Source organism: Opisthocomus hoazin, chromosome 9, assembly GCF_030867145.1.
Source record: "Opisthocomus hoazin isolate bOpiHoa1 chromosome 9, bOpiHoa1.hap1, whole genome shotgun sequence".
Classification (NCBI taxonomy): domain Eukaryota; kingdom Metazoa; phylum Chordata; class Aves; order Opisthocomiformes; family Opisthocomidae; genus Opisthocomus; species Opisthocomus hoazin.
In genome coordinates, this window is record NC_134422.1 from 35,846,771 (window position 1) to 35,868,359 (window position 21,589).

General features: G+C 42.6%; 1 protein-coding gene across 10 annotated transcripts in view; it reads right to left on the reverse strand.

Annotated features, from left to right (window-relative positions):
* AGAP1 (ArfGAP with GTPase domain, ankyrin repeat and PH domain 1) overlaps positions 1–21,589 on the reverse strand; it is a 385,086-nt gene that overhangs the window by 94,165 nt on the left and 269,332 nt on the right. For all 10 annotated transcript variants that reach the window (XM_075429671.1, XM_075429670.1, XM_075429669.1 and 7 more), the window contains one exon: positions 4,890–5,051. In XM_075429671.1, the coding sequence (XP_075285786.1) occupies positions 4,890–5,051 (162 nt within the window). The remainder of the gene's footprint in view (positions 1–4,889; positions 5,052–21,589) is intronic.

A 21,589-nucleotide genomic window follows, 5' to 3' on the forward strand; every position in this document is an offset into this window, starting at 1 on the left:
CACCTCCCTCGGCTTTTGGCACCTTGTCCCACCCTCCTGGATTCACGTCCCCACACAGCCGTGAAACCAGATGAAAGCAGTGAAATTTCTGCTTATTGTTGAAAGTACATACGAGAAGTCTGACTAAACCCTGTTTTTCCCTCCGCAAAAAACAAATGAACATCTTTTATTTTCAGACTTAACTATATCTCATCTTCAGTGCTCCCTGAGATTTGGAACAGAAGAACAACTTCAGTGCTATACAACATTTAAATTAAATTCCTAGATCCCAGTGAAGAACACCAGCTTTTGAAACACATTTATTAGTTCACCTCAACAAAAAATGCAATTTCTCAGTAAACTGGGGTTCATCCTTAGCTACAGGCCAGAAAGCGTACACCTGGAGTTGGGGGCTAGACTGCACAGATCAGAAAAGCACAGGGAAAAGCAATTACTTCCACAAGGGGCAGAGCAGTAATACCTTTGAGTTAAGAAAACAGTTCGAAAACGAAACATAAAAGATCCTTACTAGTCCTTCAAAAGTTCTTTAGAAACCAGCTACGACGAACATGGAACACAGATTCACAGAGAAAACACAGAGTTTGGAAAGTCTACCAAGTTGCTAATCACATTTATTACTGTCCTCAATTCCTATTTCTCAGGCCCCATCTGCGTGAACGGGAGCACGGAGCTATGCTTCTTTCGCCCATGCTGCCGAGAGAGAAGACGAATCAACGGCGCTCTGCCCGCAGCGGCCTTGCACCTCCCCGCCCGAAGGAGCGCATTCCCCGTCCCCCTGGACACAGCCAGACCGGCCCTACAGCAGGCAGCGACGCTGGCCCCGCTGCCCAGAGCTCCTGGTCAGTGCAACATTCGCAGAGCATGGATGATCTGGATTTGATGCTGAAAGACAACCATACCTTGGGCTTTCTATAGCTCCTAATATCTCAGAGCTGGATTGAGGGCAGGCAGGTTCAAGCTGGCATACCTATGAAGTTTTAAAACTGTCTAACAAGAGTAAGAAAAATAAACACTGGGAAAGGTCGTTCTGTGAAGAGTATTTCCAGTAAGGCTTTTTAATTTTTCTACTTGTTTTCAAGCTGAAAACCCTTCCTGTTCTCACTAGCTGTTCTACTAACTGCAGCAGCACAAGGGTACCAAAACAGACTGGGCTCTGAGCAGCTATTCCTCTTTGAAACACAGCACCGCACAATCCTGCTCGGAGCAAGTTTAGACAGCATGGTGGGAAAAACACTGCTGGTTGCTGGCACCTTGCCTAATGTCAGCATTCCAGCTGTTACCCTCAAAAACACCAAGAGATTTTTTCAGTGACAAGTTCTGCACAGAAAACTAAAAAAACCTCTCTCTGGGTTTCATTGCGCTGGAAAAATTTTACAAGAATCTGGTTTTCCAAAATAGGAATTCAATTTTAATCCTCATCCAACCGCAGCACAGTTGCTTCAGTATTTTCGTTGCTGCAACCATTGTCTCAGAAAACCCGGAGAAAGATAAACCAAGTAAGATGAAAGAATCAATCCCAGAAAGAGAGAGCTGTGCATGTGCAGATAGTGTGCAGAAAGAAGAACCAGCATGACCTTTATGGAAGGGCATAAAAGAGATGAGCATCAGTCCTTGGAATTAGTGAATCATCCTGGGCTCGCTAGTGTCCATCACCGTGTTATCTGAATACTTGGGCAGAGGTCAATGATCAAAGCAGGCATGTTCAAGGGGAAAAAAAGACCGCAAAGTGCAGTAAAAATGCTAGAGTTTGCTGAAGACCAGATTTAAGCGTCAGTGAACACCTAAGCTTTACCACGGACAAAACTGAAGGAACCCAGAATTTCTGTTTGAAAGCTGACACTTGAAACATGCCTGGACCCAAAGGAAGGCAACATAAAGCCCAGAATTACCCAAATCATTTAAGTCTGATCCATTGAGAATAGCTACTGCAGGAGGATCCTCATCCTCCTTTTCACAGTGAGCTCAGGATTTCCAGAAGGAAGGAAGATATGGTTCTCCCGTGATTATCACAACAGTCGTCTTCTAACCCATTTTCAGTAAGTCACCTGCCGTATCTCTAACACTTGATCAAAGTTGCCAAGGCAAAGCATGCATCTCTCAAAACATCTTCCTTTTACTGTTTAATTTGGATTTGTGGTCTTCAAAACAGCAGTAATCCTCTGAGGGTTTAAATCTATGCTCACGGCAAGTGCGGAGGAAGAAAAATCAAAAAGGAAATCTTTTAGGTCACTGGACAGCCAAGTGCTGGAGAACAAGGAAATAAGCCTTTTCCTGAGGAAAGGCTGAATTGTTGAACTGAAAACTGCTTTGAATTGCAAGACAGATCTGAAAATGCTACACTTAGCTACTTGGAGAAAAACCCGTAACAGCCTGCAGCATCTCAGACACACACCCCACTAGCAGCCGACCCGCTTGTGGCATAGTTTGTCCCGGGACTGGAGTTATTCCCATCACTCAGCATCACAGCAAGCTCAGAGTGATGTACCTGTCTGGTCAACCATAAGACATACCAAACGTAACTTCTGGCTTGCACAACACAAGTACCAGAAAATACAAAGGTTGCAAGTCCCCACATGCCAGGATTTGGAAAAAGCAACCCCGAGCCTTTGTCAGCCTTGCTAGAAAGTCCTTCATGGGCATCTGCAATCATTATTACTTTTTCTGAGATGCCCTTCTTCTAAAAGGACAACGAACTCGAGCACGCTTCATTGCTTTCTCCTTCAGCTACCGCTGACAGACGAGGCTGACTGTCCTACCTGTCAGCCTTCTCCTCCCAACCTTGCTAAGGATTCAAGGGCCAGTAAGATTAGTCACCCGTTGAAGGATGCTTAGAGGTCCTCTCAAACATGGCGAGAACGCTGTCCAGAAAGTTGCAAGTCTGTTCTTGTGGTTGATATTTTTTTTTGCACTGAGTTGTGCTTTATAAAGAATTTAACAACCACTATGGCCCACCCAAGACAGACAACTGTGAGCTCCAAGCCATAAAAGAGTGTCCGTCTCAGAAGATACGTTAAGAAAAGGCAGGTGAAAGAAAGCTGATGGGCTAATGTAGAGATGCAAAGACTGGGAAAGCAGATATTGGCACTCGCTGCTACCTTCAAGGCTCCCTGTGTATTGTTTAGTGCTGCCTGCTAGCCAGTTCTTCTCCTGGAAGCATATTTATCCTATTTATATGAAAGGGGACAGTTTTTTAAAGCTGTTGCAAAAGGATTTAAACTAGCATGTTACGATGCTGGAAGACAAGGAGAAGAGCAAGAGAAAGCAGAGCAGGACGAAGGAACACGCACTCCCCACTCCAATCAGAACATGGATTTTGGGGACAAGATGCACAACTGCAGATCCCCCGTTGCTCGCTGCAGGTCAGTAGTCCGTGCCTGCAGACCAGGACCACACAGGCTCCAGCTCCAGTGACTTGTGAAAATAATCTCCCCAGGAGAAAGAAAACATACACGTATTAACTACTTAGAAAGAGATTTTCAAAGGCTTTTGATATCCAGCTGGTCTTGATTCATATTGACTTCAACAAAATAGTCTTGGACCAATGGTGAGCGCTCTGAAAAATTCCCTCTATAACTTGCCATTGAGGTATGAAAATAAGTGGTGTGAAAGGGATTGTTGAAAAAAAAAGATGACAAATTAAAAATGAAAGGTTAAAATAAAATTTGGCTTCAGGCCATAAACTAGGGGGAAACTAACAGTAAAGCTAGTTAAATGACTGGAAAGGGAACGCAACAGGAGCTATTATGAAAAAAAGCTGATGGCTTTTAAAAAAGGATTTGTATAGATAGCTGGGGAAATAAATTCCGTATGTGAAAGAAGTGCAATTGAGAAATTAAATAAATGGAAAATAAGGATGACTAAGTAGTAGTTAGCATGCCCCTTCTCAGTTGTATACTATTATCACATCTATTTTTAATGTCTCTTCAGCTGTCCGCAATTGTCCTCCTTTTTTCAGAACTTGTTCCAACACTCTTTGATACTGAATTAGCTGTTTTTCACTCTCCAATGCTTACAACTGCATCTTTTTCTTACTCAACACTCCCCTTCGCCAACAATGTTATTCCATTGTCTCCGTTTTTCATCTCTCCTTATGTGTTGACTCCCCAGTTTCTGAGCCTTCCAACTACCCTTGTTCATCTTTTTTTCTGGAGCTCTTTTGGTTCAATCCTAGCATGTTTCTTTTCTTCTTTTCTAAAGATACAAGCATGTTTTATATCATATCTGGCTACTGTACACATTGTTACCCCTTCAGAAGGGCATTGAACAGCTATAGCAGTATTCGCGTTGGAAATAGTAAGCTAAACTAAGGGAAAAAAGAAGTTCTTTTTGGCTTTTCCTTTCTGGTTCTTAAAAAAGAACCCAAACACTTAAACTCTCCCCTTTTCCTTTTTATCCTCAAATAACACAGTCTTTCCATGAGCAGTTGAATATTCAAACAATAACTGGCATCAGAAGTGTTCATGATTCTAGAGTTCAGGATGTGTCCAAGCAGAAGAGATAACATGAGATCTAATAATACTGGAAAAATACACAAGTTCTAACGTGATGTATAGGCTACTGAGTGAACCTGACTTTTTCTTTCTTTTTAACTTCAGAAGTTTGCCTGTACCTTACCTGTACGGCTAAGGATGCTCTGTATTAACTGGGGTGTACTTTTCTATATATTACAAAAATCAGTTCCAAACATGTTTCAGACAGTCAAATTCACCATCGTGATGCCCCATATTATTCAGCTTCATCATTACAAGATCAGTCTTTAATTTCTCTACTTCAACACAATTATCTCCACCTTCTGTATACAAAGCCAACAGCGTAGCTGAGCTGTACTTAAAAATGCTCTTTGGAATGATGTTTTCAAAATTCAGACTTCCACCACGGAGTAAGCTTACCTTCAGCTGTGCCCGAGATGCCATCAGCTTTGAAATTGCTCGTGCTTTTCTTCCTGCGGTGTTTCTTTCTGTTGGCGTGAGGTGAAGGAGGTGGATCGAGCTTGGGGCTCGTCGTACTGGATATACTTGGGCTTGAACACACGGAATCTCCCAATCCAGTATCTGCAGTATGGGGGGAAAAAAAAGAAGGAAAAATAAAAATACTGCATAATTTAAATTAATGATAGCTAGAATCCAAGATATAACCCCTTGCTGTCTGTTACCAGCTAATTTCTTGAGCTCATTGACTTCCAAAGGCTACAGGAGAGTGTCCTAACAACGTCCATTACTTTTTCAAAAAGGTACAAAAATGCAACTTTGCTGAAGTTCTGATTCAAGTCCTATTAAATCAACAGGAGTCTGCACCAGTTTTAGAAGCAGGCCAGCTGGAACGCACAAAAAACAATGGGAAACCGCTTTATTACTTCCATTTGCTCTTTCTTACAAAGATCTTACTGGCCCTCAAATTAACTCGTGTAACACTAGGACATTTTAATACACAATGAAACCGAGAAAGCCCAGTGTCCTCCGAATGTTACGTGCTTTCATTAATATTAGAGCCAGACACACACAGAAAAGGCGGTAATGGCACCAAAGGTGGGAAAACAAGGTGTGTAACTTACGTATGTCTGGTACAATTAAAGTTGTGGGACAATGGTTCACTTCGTACCTGCTCCCAGTGTGTGTGTGTGAAATCCCACTTTCAGCGTGCTTAGTTTCCCAGCATATTAGCTATGGTAGCGTAACATCCAACAATTTTAAGAACTAGTGACAGAGTCTTTTTCTCCCCTCTCCCACCAACCAGGTTGCTCAAAAAAATCAAAACTAGAGGTCGACGACACCCCCCTCTCATAAGCAGAGACCCACAGTCTCTTCCCTGGTCCCTGTAACGGCTGGTAATACATGAATGCCTTCTCTTTGACTAGTTCTCTTTTTCAGTCAAGCAGCACCTAATGGCAATATTGAACATAAGATTAGCAAGTGATGACTCTCCATTTGAGTCCTTTCCCACAGCAAATACCCGAGTAACCCCAATCCGCAAGGTCGATAATTAATTTTAGTTTGATTGCAACTAGTCTTTTGGCTATGATTAGTGCTAAATGCATTTCCATTATGTTTGCTTTTTGATTATAAAATATAACATAACATTCCACACTCTGCTTAAAGTGCGTGCTATCATGTAAAGCTGTCTCCAGAACTTGGTTAGACACCATATTGTAATTAAGTGCAATACCTGCAAGGACTGCACTTGAGATTAATTCATATGTTAGGAAAATACCAAGCCAAAGACTATCTAAATAGTAGATTTTGATTTTTTGCGTAGTTAAATACCCATACAACTGCCTATTAGACAAAGAAACACTTCATTTTCTTCCTAAAAAAGTTTACTTACTAATTATTAGCTAAGCGCAGTTGTGCTGCAAGTTGTAAGTGGGGGACAATTATGTAGCTAATTGCCTGGTAACAAGGACCTAATCAAACATAAGCTTTATGTTAAGGATCTTTGTTCTTTTCCCTATGTCCACTATTTTGAAATCAATCATCAAGTATTTAACCACAAAGGGAATCATGGGAATGTAGTTACTGTGTATCTGTAAGTATCTGACCCAGAAATGCTCAAAGCGGTAAAAGTTTGCTGCCTCTCCAGCTGGAGAGGAAGGCAAACCCTGCTCAGAATCCATGTCAGTGCTCTGCACGTGCTTGGCAAAGGGGACAGGGATACCTTCAGCTCCTTGACACTGGAAGAAGAGAAGATGCAGAAGAGGACGCCAGCAATACGGAGCCATGGCCAAGGATGCGAGTTGGGTACTGCTAGTTCCAAATACTGACCTCCAGTTTGAGACTTCTTGGTTTCCTACACTGGGTACTTAAAAAGCCGGGGGGGGGGGGGGAGGAACCCCAACCAAACCACAAAATGCCCTCCTTTGCAGCAGTGACATGAAAAGAGTTGTGTTGAGACAGGCCAGCCCCAGAGCCAGGCACTGCAAGGAAGGGGCCTGGCTGCGGCGGCAAGGTCTGCCACGAGGCACCAAAAACCCAACTCGGGGATTTTCATTTGCCTGCGAAAACCCAGCATATTCGTAAGTGTTACGGAAAAATCCCAGAGAGCACACCAGTCAGGAAGGCTTGCTCACATCTAACACAATTTCTCAAAACGCTTCACTTTTTCCCCCTCAGAAAGTACAAGGCAAGTGGCAGGCCTCACACTCAGCTTCTACTTTAGAAAGAATTATTTGATTTTACTCAAGGGGAGGAAAAAAAATAATCCAGGAAGAAACAGCTCTACCACCTTCTCCCCTGCCTCTCCAAAAGCTTGGTTCCAACTATTTGCGATGCCGAGACGCGTGCCGAAGCGCTCCGGTCCCCGAGGCAGGCGCATGAGGGCTGCGTTCATCGGCACATGGGACTGCAGCATCAACCGCGACGCCCCGAACTCATCAAACGGTGAAGAAACCACACCCTGACGCGAACCACAGAACACGCTTCTCAGCAGGATCCTTATTAAAAAAATGTTAAGGTAGCTCGGTACGCTCGCTGCGGCTTAGTCTGATTTCTAGGCTACAAATTGCACCTGCTCGTGAGCTCTGAAAAATGAGGAACGGACAGTTCGCCTACTCCCGTCGGAGAGCTGAAGAATTAACCTCCTACGGCAAACCCTCGTGATCCGCAGCCCTCTCCAGGTAATAACCCGCCGTCCTTGGGTCAAACGGCTCTGAAGCGAAGAGCCTGAAGCTTTCCCTCCCCCTCAACCAGAAAAGAAACGGCAGTCGCTCGTAAACGGGTGCCGAGCCGATAGTGTTGGTGTATTAATGCCCCGTATTCCCGGTTTCGGAGACCACCCTTTGAAGATGGAAGTTATTTAACATTCTCCCGGTTTAAAATATGAGCAATCAAAAGGCGCTAGGCTTCCACGCTGTGCTTTCCCATTTCCCACTACTTCTCTTGCCTGACAAGGTATTCTTCAAATTGAAAAGAGGGCTCCTGAAAGCCCAGCTTCGGAAAACTGTAAATGAGTTCAGGCTTCAGCCGGCTGAATGCAATTTCGTACTCCTGACTGAATACAAATAATGCATTTTATTTTGTATCAATTACCACGCCTGGGAACAGACGACCACTGCCAGCACTATTAAATATATTTAAAAAAAAAAAAAAAAGGCAAGGAAAAAGGCACGCCAAATTAAAAAAGCAAGCGCCTCATTACTCCACATCTAAACCAGCTCTGACAGAGGCACTGGAACTCATAAGACGCGTTTCACTGGGTTGGGATGGGCTGTTTTGCAGCCATCCCGCATGTTCAATGTCAGCCATTAGTTCTTCCCAATCGGGCATCAATGTTCAACGCACACCCGAAAAAATATATAATACTAGCAATAATAATAACAATCTGCAGCCTCTCCGAGCTTCAATACTTGAAGTATGAGTCAAAGAAGCAGTTTCACTTTTCACTCGGGAAGCTGACAAGCATGACTAGAGGGGGAATAAAATAACATTCAGTTCGCATAAATATCAAGCGGGCTGCTTGAGACTGATGGGCCAGGAATGTATTCTTAGCCATCATTCTGGCAGACAGGCCCAAGGACACTCATAACTTATTTTACAATCATTTAGTTTCAGCTCAAGTGGAAAACGTGACAACTTATCTCTGCTGACAAGATGCCATATCGAACCTTACAATTAACTCTCCCACGATTATCTGCCCAGCCCATCATTAGCTTTGCGGTTTTTGATGGACTGTACAGGCAGCCTTCCTTGATGATGGTCATCATTCGCAGGGTGTATATCTATATTGTACTACATTAAGGACAAAACTCTCCCCTTGCCACGTAGCTGGGGTTGTCCTCACCAGCACACCCTGTTCGGCGACTGCTGGACCACGTTTGTAAATGACGCGCAGCAACACGCTGCTGAAAAATGTCTTCTCCTCCAAAACAGAGCGTTGCCGTGCTCCAGCCTACGCCTGCTGCCGATTGCGATGTACAGACGCGATCTATAGCTGCCCGTGCCCTCTCCTAGCAAACAGCCAGCCTTCCTCCCTGCCCTCTCTCCCCGGTGCAATTACGAACTCCACTCTGCTGTAAGCGAGAGCTGACTCGAGCTGCGTCCTTGCAGCTCACCTCTGCACGCACACAACGCCTTAAGGAGAACGCCGTGAATTTCACACGAGTGTTTGGCCATTTTCCATATCCATGAGGAAATGTGTTTCTCTTCCAAAGGTGAGTTTCTAGCTTTGCAGGGTTCATGAAATACTGCCAAGCTTATACCGACGGACAGGAGAGCTTCTACACAAACCAGTATAGGCACTCATTCCAGAAAAAGTAGCAAAATAGTCAGTTCAGAATACACTGAGAGTAAGTTTACATCTATGAGAGTTATTTGTGGCCATTTAAAAGTACGCAGTAGCTCACTCCATGCCCAGGAGCAACAAGTGACTCTTGGTAACCAAACTCATTAAGTTATCAAGAGATGGGATATTAAAAACCCGGTCACTTTGTTGCTGGAGTAGTGATTTTTCTCTATAGGTTGTCCTGGGCATGACACATGTGATAAGCCAAAGATACTGCTTGGTGAAGTCCAACCCTCATTTCCTAGAAATTACAAAACAAAAAAAAGCCAACGCAGCTTTTATTCTGGAAAGCAAGTACCACCCCTGCCTCTCCCCTTGATGCATTTCGTACTTATGGTCATAAGAGAAAATCCTTTCAATCATGACAAATTCGGGTAGGAGAAACAAGAGGTGGAAGGGAAGAAGTATGTTGTCTACAACTACAACCCAGAAGTATGAGAACGAACATTAAATGAAAAAAGAAACCAACCAATCCTCTTCAGAGGAGTCTCAAGGGCTGTGCTGTTGTACTGCACTTCACTTGCCATTTGAAACACTTGTGTTTCATATGCTCTCGCAGCATAATACGATGTTTGTAAAACCTAACATTCTGCACAAGCCCCACTTCTTATCCCTTTATAGCCCTATTATTTGGCAGCGGCATGCGCTCCAGAAACAGATCTTCACGACAGCTCCATTTGCACCCTCTAAGGACGTCAAGAGAGCCCTCCTGGATTTAAAAAGGGTAAGAAATCCAATTCAAACCCAGATTATGCTTCCTCGATGCCCCCAGCACAGGGCACGACTAACGTGCATCCCAAACTCCGAGGCATCTGCTCAGAGCGCCTCTGAGATTTGGGCTGAAGCCATTTCTCCATCACCTTTTGCAGCACCTGCACAGCAGAGCTGCAGAAGATACCAACAGAGGAACCAAGGAGGTGATGAAAATGAGGGACACCAAGCGGGTATGAATGCCCCAGGCCAGGGTAAAAGGGCTGGGGGTGCGAAAAGCATGAGGAGAAGAGGCAACATATCGGGTACGGCAATAGCACAGCAAGAGACACAAAAATCCGAGCGCGGAGCTTCATCTTTGGCCCACGGTTCCTATTCTCTCTCATACACACACAACCCTCTCTCCTGTGTAACCATTTGCAGCGGAAACAAGAATATTCTGACCTCTTCTCCTTCGTGTCTTTTGATTTATTTCATATTTTTGTCAAATCACCTATTTACAAAAACTTGAAACAAACTCAACAGGTGACACTATTCTCCACAGACCAAAGTCGAGCTTGATCTGGTTTACATTTTTCTTGCATCTTCTTGTTAAATTTTTCCAACAGGCTTTCAAAGTGAAATTAGACTTTTTTGTCAAGCCCAGCTCCCCAACGCGGCCTTATTCTCAAGTGGCTGGAGATTGATTAATTTGGGTTTTTGATTTGCCAAAGTGACAAGAAGTCAGACATTACAAAAGCGAGACTGGTGAATGGGATCAATTAAAGAGCAGAAGCAGCAACACAATTAATATCACCAGGTTCAAGGGGAAAAAGAAAGCGCTGATGACGAAAACAACAGCAACAGCTCTGACTGCAGCAGGAATCTTTGCTGCGACCCAAGGAAGGCTGAATCCAAAGAGGGTGTTTCAGAACTTTTACTGTGCCATTAGTGCTGAAATGAAATAAGGCAAAGATGTCGGTAGCTGGTGGACTGAATAATAAAAAAATAGCTGGACACTTTCATCTTCTACACATGTGTTTTAAATAGAGGCGAAAAAAGCAATCCTTTTATTTAAACAGGGGAAGCAATAGACTAAAACCATCTGTAGTTGTATTTCAGACCCATTTCCCCGAGCTGAGATTTTTCTGGCTGTGAAATCCAATGCTCTACAGCTTCCCTTTACAGCTATTACCATAAATGTTCTATCAAGTTCTTTATACTCCTCCTCTGCCTCAAGCCGAAGTTAAAGGGATGCGCTGCAATTGCACAATGACTGCAGAAGGCTGGAGTCAGGCACGGAGGTACAGGACTGACATTCAAATCCTGTCAAAACCGCAGCTTGGCAGAAGTCTGTGGATGATAATAAACACTCGCGAGTGGGGGAGAAGGGGTGGCACGAGATTACAGCCTACAGAAAAAATAAGGCAAATATTTTTAAAGTACACAGAGCTCATACCTTCGGCAGGAATTAGGCACATCCGGCCATCGTTTAGCTGAATTCAGCTCGGACACTCAAGCTATCGAGGGCTTAAATTAACCTGCTGCACCGAATGAAATTAAAAGGAAGCTCTGAGCAGAACTGGGGGATGGAGATGAAAGAGCCTCAGGAGTATTCTCTTTCCACGGCATCTACCATTCTTCCAGCCTTGTGCCTAGAGCCTGTAAATCACAAAACTGTCCTGTCATGTGCAGAAAGCCCCACTGAATGTCCAAGTTACTGCCTCCTTCCCTCTAATAGCAATTTCAATTAAAGACGACAAACAAAGCTTCCTTCTTGACAAAAAAAGACCTCGCTGCTCTTGGAGGGCCCAGTTTTTGATACGTGGTAGCACGCCTCAGGCAAAGCAGACCCAAAGGCATGTTTGGCATGACAGGATCGTTTCCACTCAGCAGCCTAATAAGCCACTTTGTGACAAGCGAGGGACATCATCCGCAGGCTTATGAAAGTCAGTCTCATGAGAGTAAGGCACAGATATCGGGAGGACTGGCTTCAATAATTTCGGAGATAGCAAGACCCTGGTTACAATCTCCCTTACCTAAAGGAAAGACAAAGTTCCCTCTAGCTCACTTCCTGCTAACATGCAATGTCTGGCCATCGTAAAGGAAGCATGAAAGCAAAATCGCAGTAGAGTGGTTAAACGCCCTCCCCCCCCCCCCCCCCCCCCCCCAAGTACATTGCTCGCCCTATTTTCCCTCCTAAGGAGCAACGTATTATAGTGCTAGCAAAACACCATCCTGCTCCCTCAAAATCGAAGTATTAATGGCAAAGGAAGAAGCAACTGGATCCTGTTAACTCCCTTTCAAAGCCATCTTACGAAGTAAGCTCCTTGTATCACAGAAGGAATTTACCATCTGACACAAGGAGAGGAAACATCCGTTCCTAAGCAGTCCTCCCGCGTTGCCAATCAGGTGACAAGCACCAGCACTGAAGACTAGCTGTGTTTTAGAGGACCAGCAAGCCTCAGACCACGAACTGGGAACGAGATGCTAATATTTCCTCTGCACATCATGCCTAAAGCAGGTTTAGGTCAGGGGCAGAGATATTGCAAACTACTCCCCGAGTTAACACAGTTTGCTAATTTACCTTACCCACGTTACATAGATGTATCTTCGCGTTTGCCTCCTTTGTACTGTACGCTGGATACGCCCCGTGGAACGATCAAGCGTCACAAGTTGTTTGAATACATAAGGACAACAGAAAGAGATGCAAGTCTTAGATGCTGTAGGATGCCACCACCACCCAAGGCAAACTAACTTCATGGCTCCCGCTGAAGAGATCCACAGTCTAGATGTGTGAGGGATGTCTCTAATTCTTCTGGCATAACGTTTTCACTGGGCAGCATCAGATCTGTTGAGGAGATGCGATTCTTACATTGTGTCACCCTGAATTGCTGCAAACCGGGTGTATGATGCTACGGGCATTGCTTCTCCTGGCCATCAACTGTATACAAAATGGAGAGGTGAGGAATATTACAGCAGGCAGCTAGTTATGGGGATTAATTTCAGGTAACTAGTTCTTAGCCACCCCATGAGGGAGAAAGACGATGGATGGTCCTTTTGAAGGCAAACGGTACGGCTCTAGAATGGTTTCAGAGCAGTTATCTCCTGGTTTGATTCCAGGTTGTGTGTTGGTTCGTCTGTCTGCCACTTCTGAAGCCAGGTAGATAATCGGACACTTCAAGAATAGTAACCAACTGTGGTATGCTGGACCTAGCGAAGCCATCGAGACCATCCCAAGTAATGGTGATTTGCAGAAACATAAAGACTCGGAGCACCACTAAAAGAATACACCTTGGATGAACAAGCTACACCATGATCCAATACATACAACACTGTGTGACAAATACTATTATATATCCTTGGTCAAAATGATATGCATAATAAAGTCACCTCAATTACACAGAGAGGGTCAGAGCTCCACCCTGATCTCGCAATCAGCCTTGTCTTCTAACTGCAAAAAAACCTAATTTAACAATATTTTGCTTTGAAATAGAGCCATGAGGTCTCAAGGCACTTGGAAAATAATGAACCCATGCCTCGCTGAATCATTTCCTACTAAAATATTTACCTTGTATTTCAAGACAGGCAAAATAAGACAAGAAAGGAAGAACTGACTCTCTTCAAAGAAATGCTCAGAGCCAGAAAGAGAGCCACGTCTCTCGTCTCTACTCTTGTACTTTAACCTTCAGTCTGTATAACCTGTGGATAACTTCAAGCATCAAACCCACTCGCTGGTAATTGAGAAGAGGTTAGGAAACTCTCCACTGTCAGTCCACAAGACTGCAGTGACAAGCCCCAGTATCAGTGTTTTGGAAAAAATCAAGAGACTTTCACTATTAAGATTTTGCATTTTACAATTAAAGCTGTATAGCAAACAGGCAGTTAATTGCACCGTGCTAGGTAGGAAAAAGCTAAGGCTTTCCTGGTGATGTATGCGTATGCCTCACGTATGCCACGAGCACCAGCGTCAGAAAGCAAAAGAAATAACAGGAGCAGCAGCACACATATTCTTAGTTGAAGGCAAACCCAAACATTTTCCTATTGCAGAAACCTATAGCTGAGAAGGAAAGCTCTTAACATAAAGCTATGTCGTTACTACTTTTTACAGGTGTCAGATGCCATACTGCCATTGACAAATTTTTTTCTTTTTTTTTTTTTAATTTTTCATTTTAACCAAGCACTCTTCCTAGCTCTTACCAGCTCTTCTGAGGGTTTAGATAACCCGAGTCAGGGTCCTCCTTTTGCTCTCACAAAACTCACGCATCAGAAAAGCCGCTCGCCTATAGCGACTTGTGAACTGGATACTCCTCATCGACCTGGACCGTGGGTGGCACGCACGATCGCGGAATTAAGGGATGATATCAACCGCAACAAATGAAGGGCCCAGAGACTTGAAAGGAGATGCTCTTTCACCTGCAGGAAGGCCAGGTCTCTGCGCTTCAGCTGTCCCCCAACAATCAGCAGGTTGTGAAGGAGCTGCGTATCAGGTTTAACACAGAGGCTTCTTTCACTCCTTGAACTGCGTATGCTGTGAAGCAGCTTTGAAGTGTTGGATTCCATCGGTAACGTATACACAACATCCCTGCACCCCACGCTCTGTGATCTGGACTGGAAAGAAACCGAGCCTACAAACAGACATGCTTGAGGAGACAACCACTCTCATGGTAACTGGAACTGAAACTTCATTAAGCTGGAGAAGAAATAAAAACATCGTGTGTGTTTCTTGCACACACTTCGTCCAGATCCTGGCAAAACAAAGCAGTGTGCTTCTGGACATACATGAAACAAGAAATCTAATTATTACAAGCACCTCTCTGAACTTCCAAAGTGTAAAAAGAAGAAATTCTGAAATCACAAATTACTCCAGTGGTAGCTATACATAAACTTTTTACTTTCTCCACTTTGCGTTTAAAACGTTACTAAACTTTATCTAAATTTAGCATTACTTATTATATAAATTTACATTATTAAAATTTAGATGAAAAAATTAAGAAAAATAAGTGTACTGATCTGGGAGGTTTACTCATTTCCCTGCTTAAGCCTTACTTAAAGATCCTTAAATATGGAAAGCTTTGGGCTTATGAAATTTTTAAGCCGTATTATTTGGATTAGAAGAGTCTACAAAGTGTCACGCTTTGCTCTAGCAGTATTATGTCTTTCCTGTACGTTGACCTAAGAATGTGTCTCTGAATTTATATTATTATCTGTAAACATAATTTTATTGTTTAAAGTTCATAAACTCCTGTAGGATATTGTGTGAATCCAGCTCGTGTAGTTATTTCCTTGCAATTATAATTTATCAAGATACATCACTCCTAAATCCACATAGGCATCCTCACATCAAATGCAGCTCTTCAGCTTTTAGTAGCTCGTGCCAGAAGATCCGTCCGGCTGCTGCTGCTGAACGCAGTCGATGCGTTGATGTCTCGGCCACTATTTAAGCAGTCTAACACCACAGGTCACATTTATTTCTGAGATACTGGGAAAAACAATCACAGCTGATCCTCTGTCTCAGACTATCTGGTGACTGACCTGCCAAGAAACATCACAGCAAAGCTCATTCTGAACCGCAAACATTTAAGATTAAAGCAAACTTCAACTACAAACACCCCCTTCTCCCATCCCCCCCCCCAAAATCTTTGAAAGATTAAACTATCTTTTTATACAAATGAGATTATGGGACGGCCTCCCTGATGAAGAATTCACTTTGTATAGGGGCGCAATCACCTTCAATATTAACTCTTCCATTCTGAGAGATGCTAATATAGAAACAGAGAACAGAATTTATTTTACAGACTTCCAAGTGCTGTATCTGTCAAATGTCAAGCATGTGAGCTACAGAGAGCCAGCTTGCAGCTGAAGTTAGATGAGACAGCTGTAGAGACAGATATATTTATTTTAAAGCACAAGCTGAAGTTAAAAGCGCCCCTGTTTCTAGTGATATCAGTGCCAGGTATCCACTTTCCTTACCTGGTAAGTACTGACTTTCGGCAGTGGTTAAAAACCACGAGTGCTGTACTGAACCACACTAACCCTGCGCCCGAAGGTCAGGAACGGGGAGCATCTCCCCGACACGAGCCTGAAGACCTGCTAAAGAGAACATTCACTATCCTCACTATCCTGTCAGGCCAAAGTTTATGCTCTATAATAAAAATAAAGTGCTTTAGCTTGAGGGGTTTTTTTTTTTTCCTTTTCTCATGAGTAGGGACAAACGGAGAAGGTGTGACAACCAAACCCAGCTACAGGCAGAAAAAGCTCTGATTTACTGAACATTGCTAGACAATCAAATCAGATTAATCAACATCAGTAACCAGAAAAAAACCCCCACCTTTTTTTCCCTATTGCAAAGAACATGCCACATGCTTTCCTATTTCAGTTTAAATTTTAAGTGAAACTAAATGCAAAATATGCATTTAAGCATCCATAAGTGAATGTTGGGAAGAAACAAAGCTTTATAGTTCCACTCAAAAAGTTAATTTAGGCACATAAACAATTTACTGACAGGCATTTGGCACTTCAGTCTGTGAACAAGATTAAGATGAGCATGAGGTTGCCGATGTCAAATTATCTGAAGACGAAAATTCACGTTTCTTGCCATTTTGGAACCAAACACAGGGTTTAATTGCTGAATGAAACAACTCTTTATATTGTAATTGGGGGAAGGGAGGGGACAGAAAGAAGGGGATCTTAAATGAGAAAAGCAGATGGGTTTCTGGAGAACTGCAGAATTGTAAAAATCCATATAATGTAGGTCAGGATTTAAAGAGCAGGACTAGGTAAACACAGTAGTATTTAGCTGAAACCGAGCAAAGTTGTGCAGAAATGCCCACATGCCCAATATCCTCCCTAAACCAACATCACGACACAGCTCAGTTGAAGTCCCTAAGGTTTATTGGTGCCATCTCCCCCCTCCACCAAGGACGCCGAAACAGGAGAACCATGTTCATAGCTTTCATTAACTCCTCATGAAGCAACGCACTCCCCGACGGCTGCGAAGTCCAGCGGGACCAAATGGCAATGGCTCATCTGCAGTCTGACGTTCACCGAGCTGCAGCCCACAGCCTGGATGCCCTGGTGAAAGGCACGTTGGGAGCAGCAAGCAAGCCAGCGGTGTCTGAAGCCCGACTGTGCAGAGGTCGCAGGCTGCAGAGGTTTTGCCCCTTGATTACCTGGGTGTTTTTTTTTAGCATGGGATTTTGGGTAGAATTTCAGTAACACCTCGCATACAGATATTCTTCATTCGTGTGACAGGACAGGCTTTTCCCCCCATTTTGGCAACAAACACAGACCCAGAGAATACAAGGTAAGTGCCTGTATTTTGTGAACCTGATATGAACCTCCCTTAGAAAGGCCAGGTTAAAGTTTCCTATTCAACTGAGATTCTTACGGTCTACAAAAAGGAACCGGTAGGCACTGGGTCCTACTGCTTCTGGACTCTAACACATTCCTAAAAAACCACAGGCAGAAAGCATCAGTTAGTTTAATGCTCTGAAACCCGTTTCAGAGAACTTCTCCTTATGCCGACACCGTTTTGGAGAAGAAAGCTCAGCAACAAGACAAATGGGACATCTGTCCACATCTCAGAAACTTCACTTTTCCTCTCTCCATCCGCCTTCAAGCTCAGGTAGGGTGCAGGCAACGTGACGCCTTCCTGACTAATACTCCAGCTCTCAGACAGTAATTGAGTTTCCTTGCTGACCTCCTCTTTCTAGCTGAGCACTGAAATGATACGGCTTCCTCCTCCTTTAAAAAGTTAGAGAAACTAGTATGAAACAAAACTTCTTTTAGAGTCTTATTTAAATATCATATATATACTGAAAGTATCGTCAAAATGAGGTGGTGCTGGCGGATTGCTTGGGCAATTTGGCAAATTTCATTAATTGTGAAAATACGATAAGGATATTCCTGTCCTCTTTCTCAAGAAAGAGAAGCAGTAACTCATAATTTGCTACGAAACCAAAGATTAAGTTCGAGGTCAATTTATAAGGAAATTATTTGTCACCCCATACTCAGCATGCCTTACACTATTTTTGGGAACCGCAGTGCGCAAAGCTGCATCTCCCTCTGTTCAAATTAAAATCCACCTGAAATTTGAAGTCCTGCAGGATAATTCTTGCCGTGCATTATTAGTCACAAGGAAGGTGCTACAGCAATTCTAAGAAAATACCTGTTCCCTATCTCTTGACTGTGTAGAGGCATAGACCCCACACTGGTGGGAGTCCAGCTACCTAGGACATTGTTGCGTAGCATTTTGCACTATTTCGCGTTGACCAGGCTGCCTCAGGTAAGAGCTTGTCAAGGATGTCAACTAAATTTTAACTGGAAGCTTTTGATTATGCAACCTCATGCTGAAAGGGGATCATTTTCCGGAAACTGCTAAAAAGCAGTACTTTATAACCCAAGTTTCCTCAAGGCACGTTAGGCTGTTCAGAAAGCAAAGGCAGTTATAAGTTGTTGTTAGCAGAGTTTACCCTGCTGAACTGACAAAGTTTCCCTCTGCAGTATTTGCCCAAAGTAATTTGTCTGTTGATCACAAAAGGGTGTGAAAAGTACATTAATATTCCCTTTTCCTTCCTATTCTTAAAGGCAATGTAAACTACTTGCACGCATACTGTCTTACATATAGCAAATATTACAGTATTAAATATTAACAACTGCAGAAAACCCCAGAGTAGCTCTACAGCAGCTAGAAAAACAGGGAAAATGACTTTATATTTTTTTTTCAGTGATTATTTCATTCCTTAAAAAGGAGGAAAAAGCTCTTCCAACCTAAACCATCTACATTGACTTAACACAAGTAATTCTGAAATTCTATAAATCTATTTGAAATTATATAATTTTTCCTAGTCAAAAACTTGTCTGCTGAAATCCAACAACTCTGAACGACGTTTTCTGGTTCACTTTTGAAATGGAAGCGTTATGACTGTCAGAAGCAAGTTGAACCATTTTCTTTTTCAATGTATAGCACAAGGCTCCATCATTTAATCATTCCAAGTGCTTACGATCAGAAAAGTAAGGCAAGTTGTAAGGTCTGCATTAATATAAACACTCCAACGACCTCTCATACCCCATGGCACAGTGAGAACTCAATTTCACATTAACAGACCTTAACACCAAACTGTTAGAAACTCAAAAGACACCAGGTATTACAACTTACATAAATTACAGCCAAGATCAAATGGCCCGTACAAGCAATTGTACAGTGATAAAGCCTAAGTGGATGATATTTAAACAGATATTTGATTTACTGCAGAATTTTATATCATGCTAGAATTCAAATGACAATTTACAAGTCCAGAGGAAAGAAATCCTTGTCCCATGCAAACTACTGTTTGCAGCACTGTTTCAGAAGAGCTTAATATTGTAACTTTAAGAAAGAAATTCTTCCCTCTGATATTCTCAGGACACAGTCTTCGAAGCCAAACGATAAAACCTGACATTTAAAAAGAGAATGAACAAGCTATTCATCCCCAGGTAGGAAATAACATCCTCAGTCTTCTGTGAGCTGTCTCATGAACCTAATTTTTGCAGTCTAATACAGCTGGCTGTGGTTTCTTCCATTAAAAAAAAAAAAGCCCTGATGCGAAGTTTCAGGATCCCTCTCTCAAGTTCTTTTGAGATGTACAAATTGTAAAGATAGCAAGAGGGACAGCACCATCTCTTCTTAATGGCAGCAATGCCACTAACTAATATGAATCTGTTTTCCATTGGAAAAAACTGCATTTTGTACTCAAGTTTGAGATGCCTCCCAACAGTACTCCTGGCCAGCTTTTCCTTGACTCCTCAGAACAGTCCTGCTTTTCCTTGTTAAGAAAATTTGCAGAAGAAAACAACATATGGATTAAAATAAGAGCCGAATTTGCAGAAGAGGAACCGTGCAGACACACATTCCTGAATCAAACTTCAACACCTGAACAGGTTACGAATCGCTCCCCTGAGCCCAAACAATCCTCTTAGTCCCCAGCAGTGAGCAACCACAGATAATTCTGGGTGAAAAAAACAATGATCCATCACGGAAAGGATTTATCAAAGAAAAAAACAAATCGCAGGCTTCCAATGCGATCCAGGAAAACCGCTCGGCCAATAGTTGCAGCAGCAGTAATTGTTCTAAATCCATCAATACAGCTAAGCTGCTCCTTCATTGACTGCAAACACCAATTTCTTTCATGGAGGATTATAAGTTGATGTTCATGGTCTCTCTACTGCCATTAGGGTGATAAACAGTTTAAACTACATCAGGATCTGACATGTAGATCAATTCTGGGTCCATAAAGAATCCACACAAGAGGTTCCTGGACAGGGATTTACTGCCCCCAGTTTTTATTCTCTCTTGCTGCTAAAATTACTTCTGTCAAGTACTTACAAGAGTAAGAAAAAAAATGGAAAGGAATTAATTTTTCATGTGCTGCTGGAACAGACTTTTTAGATTTCTGAGTTTTTAAGGCAAATATGTTACTGCATTTAAAATTATGCTGAACAGCAGGTGGTATTTAGCTAAATAGTGAGCCAGCCGCACGATCCGCTCACTATCAAGCAGACAGCAATTTGAAACACTGAACTAAGCTGTCTGGATTTTCTCCGAGGGCAGTCGCAGGCTTCATGTTACCAGTGCCAAATTATATTAGACATTTAATTTTAAACCTCAGGTACTTAAATGTAAAACCTTACAACAGTAATAGTCATAAAGCAGTGGGGCATTTCATTTCAGAGAATGGATTTTTCTATTTTTCCCCTTTAATTTAACCAGCACCTCCTGTTTTGTGGCTCTGCCCACTACAAAGTAATTTATCTAATTAGGAGATGTTCACAGCTGCTTGAAAGACAGAAGCCCCAGGAAACCAAAGGTCTGGTTCGGAAGACTTTGAAAAGTTCTCTGGAGCCACACAAAGTATTAATTTAATGTGAAAAAAAAGGTGCGGAGAAAAATTGAATCCCAATATGTTATTTTGTCTACAATAAAACCATGTGACAATAAGCAGGCATATTCTCCAGTACACTGGCATTTGAATTCCAAAAGATGCTTAACTTCTCGCCATACCTGCTGCTTTCACAGTATTATCTTTTTATGACTAAAATTCAAAAATCTTTTAATGGAGAAAAAAACCTTGAAATTAAAAAGGGTTTTTCATGCGTCAACTTGCCAGCATAAAGGACACATCTATGAGCTTACTGAAAGATGATGCACTGATAGCAATGAATTATCTGGAGGTTTTGTAGCAGTTTTATCACAATGATTCTGTTTCTGCCGACCCTTATTTGCCTATAACTCACCGTTAGTCCATTTCTTCCCCACATATTTATAAAAAAAGCAACTTTTCTTTTTTTTTTTCTTTTCAAAATTAGAACCTCTGCAAGAAATTACTCAAGTCAGGCTTATTCAGAAGCACTCACCAGTCATCCGCATTTTTTGACTAAGTATTTCACAGATAATTCTGGCTGTCATCTCTTTTGATCCAGAAGTAATCACATATGAACGTCAAGTCAGAAAAAGGTACGGCACATACTTGGAGTACAGAGCTCGTGTAGGAGAAAAGGTTCCCTTCACCAGGAATTTAACACTAGCTGAAGCACAACATCAGGAGCAAAAGACAAGTCCAGCAAGTGTCTCAAAAGTAGAAATAGC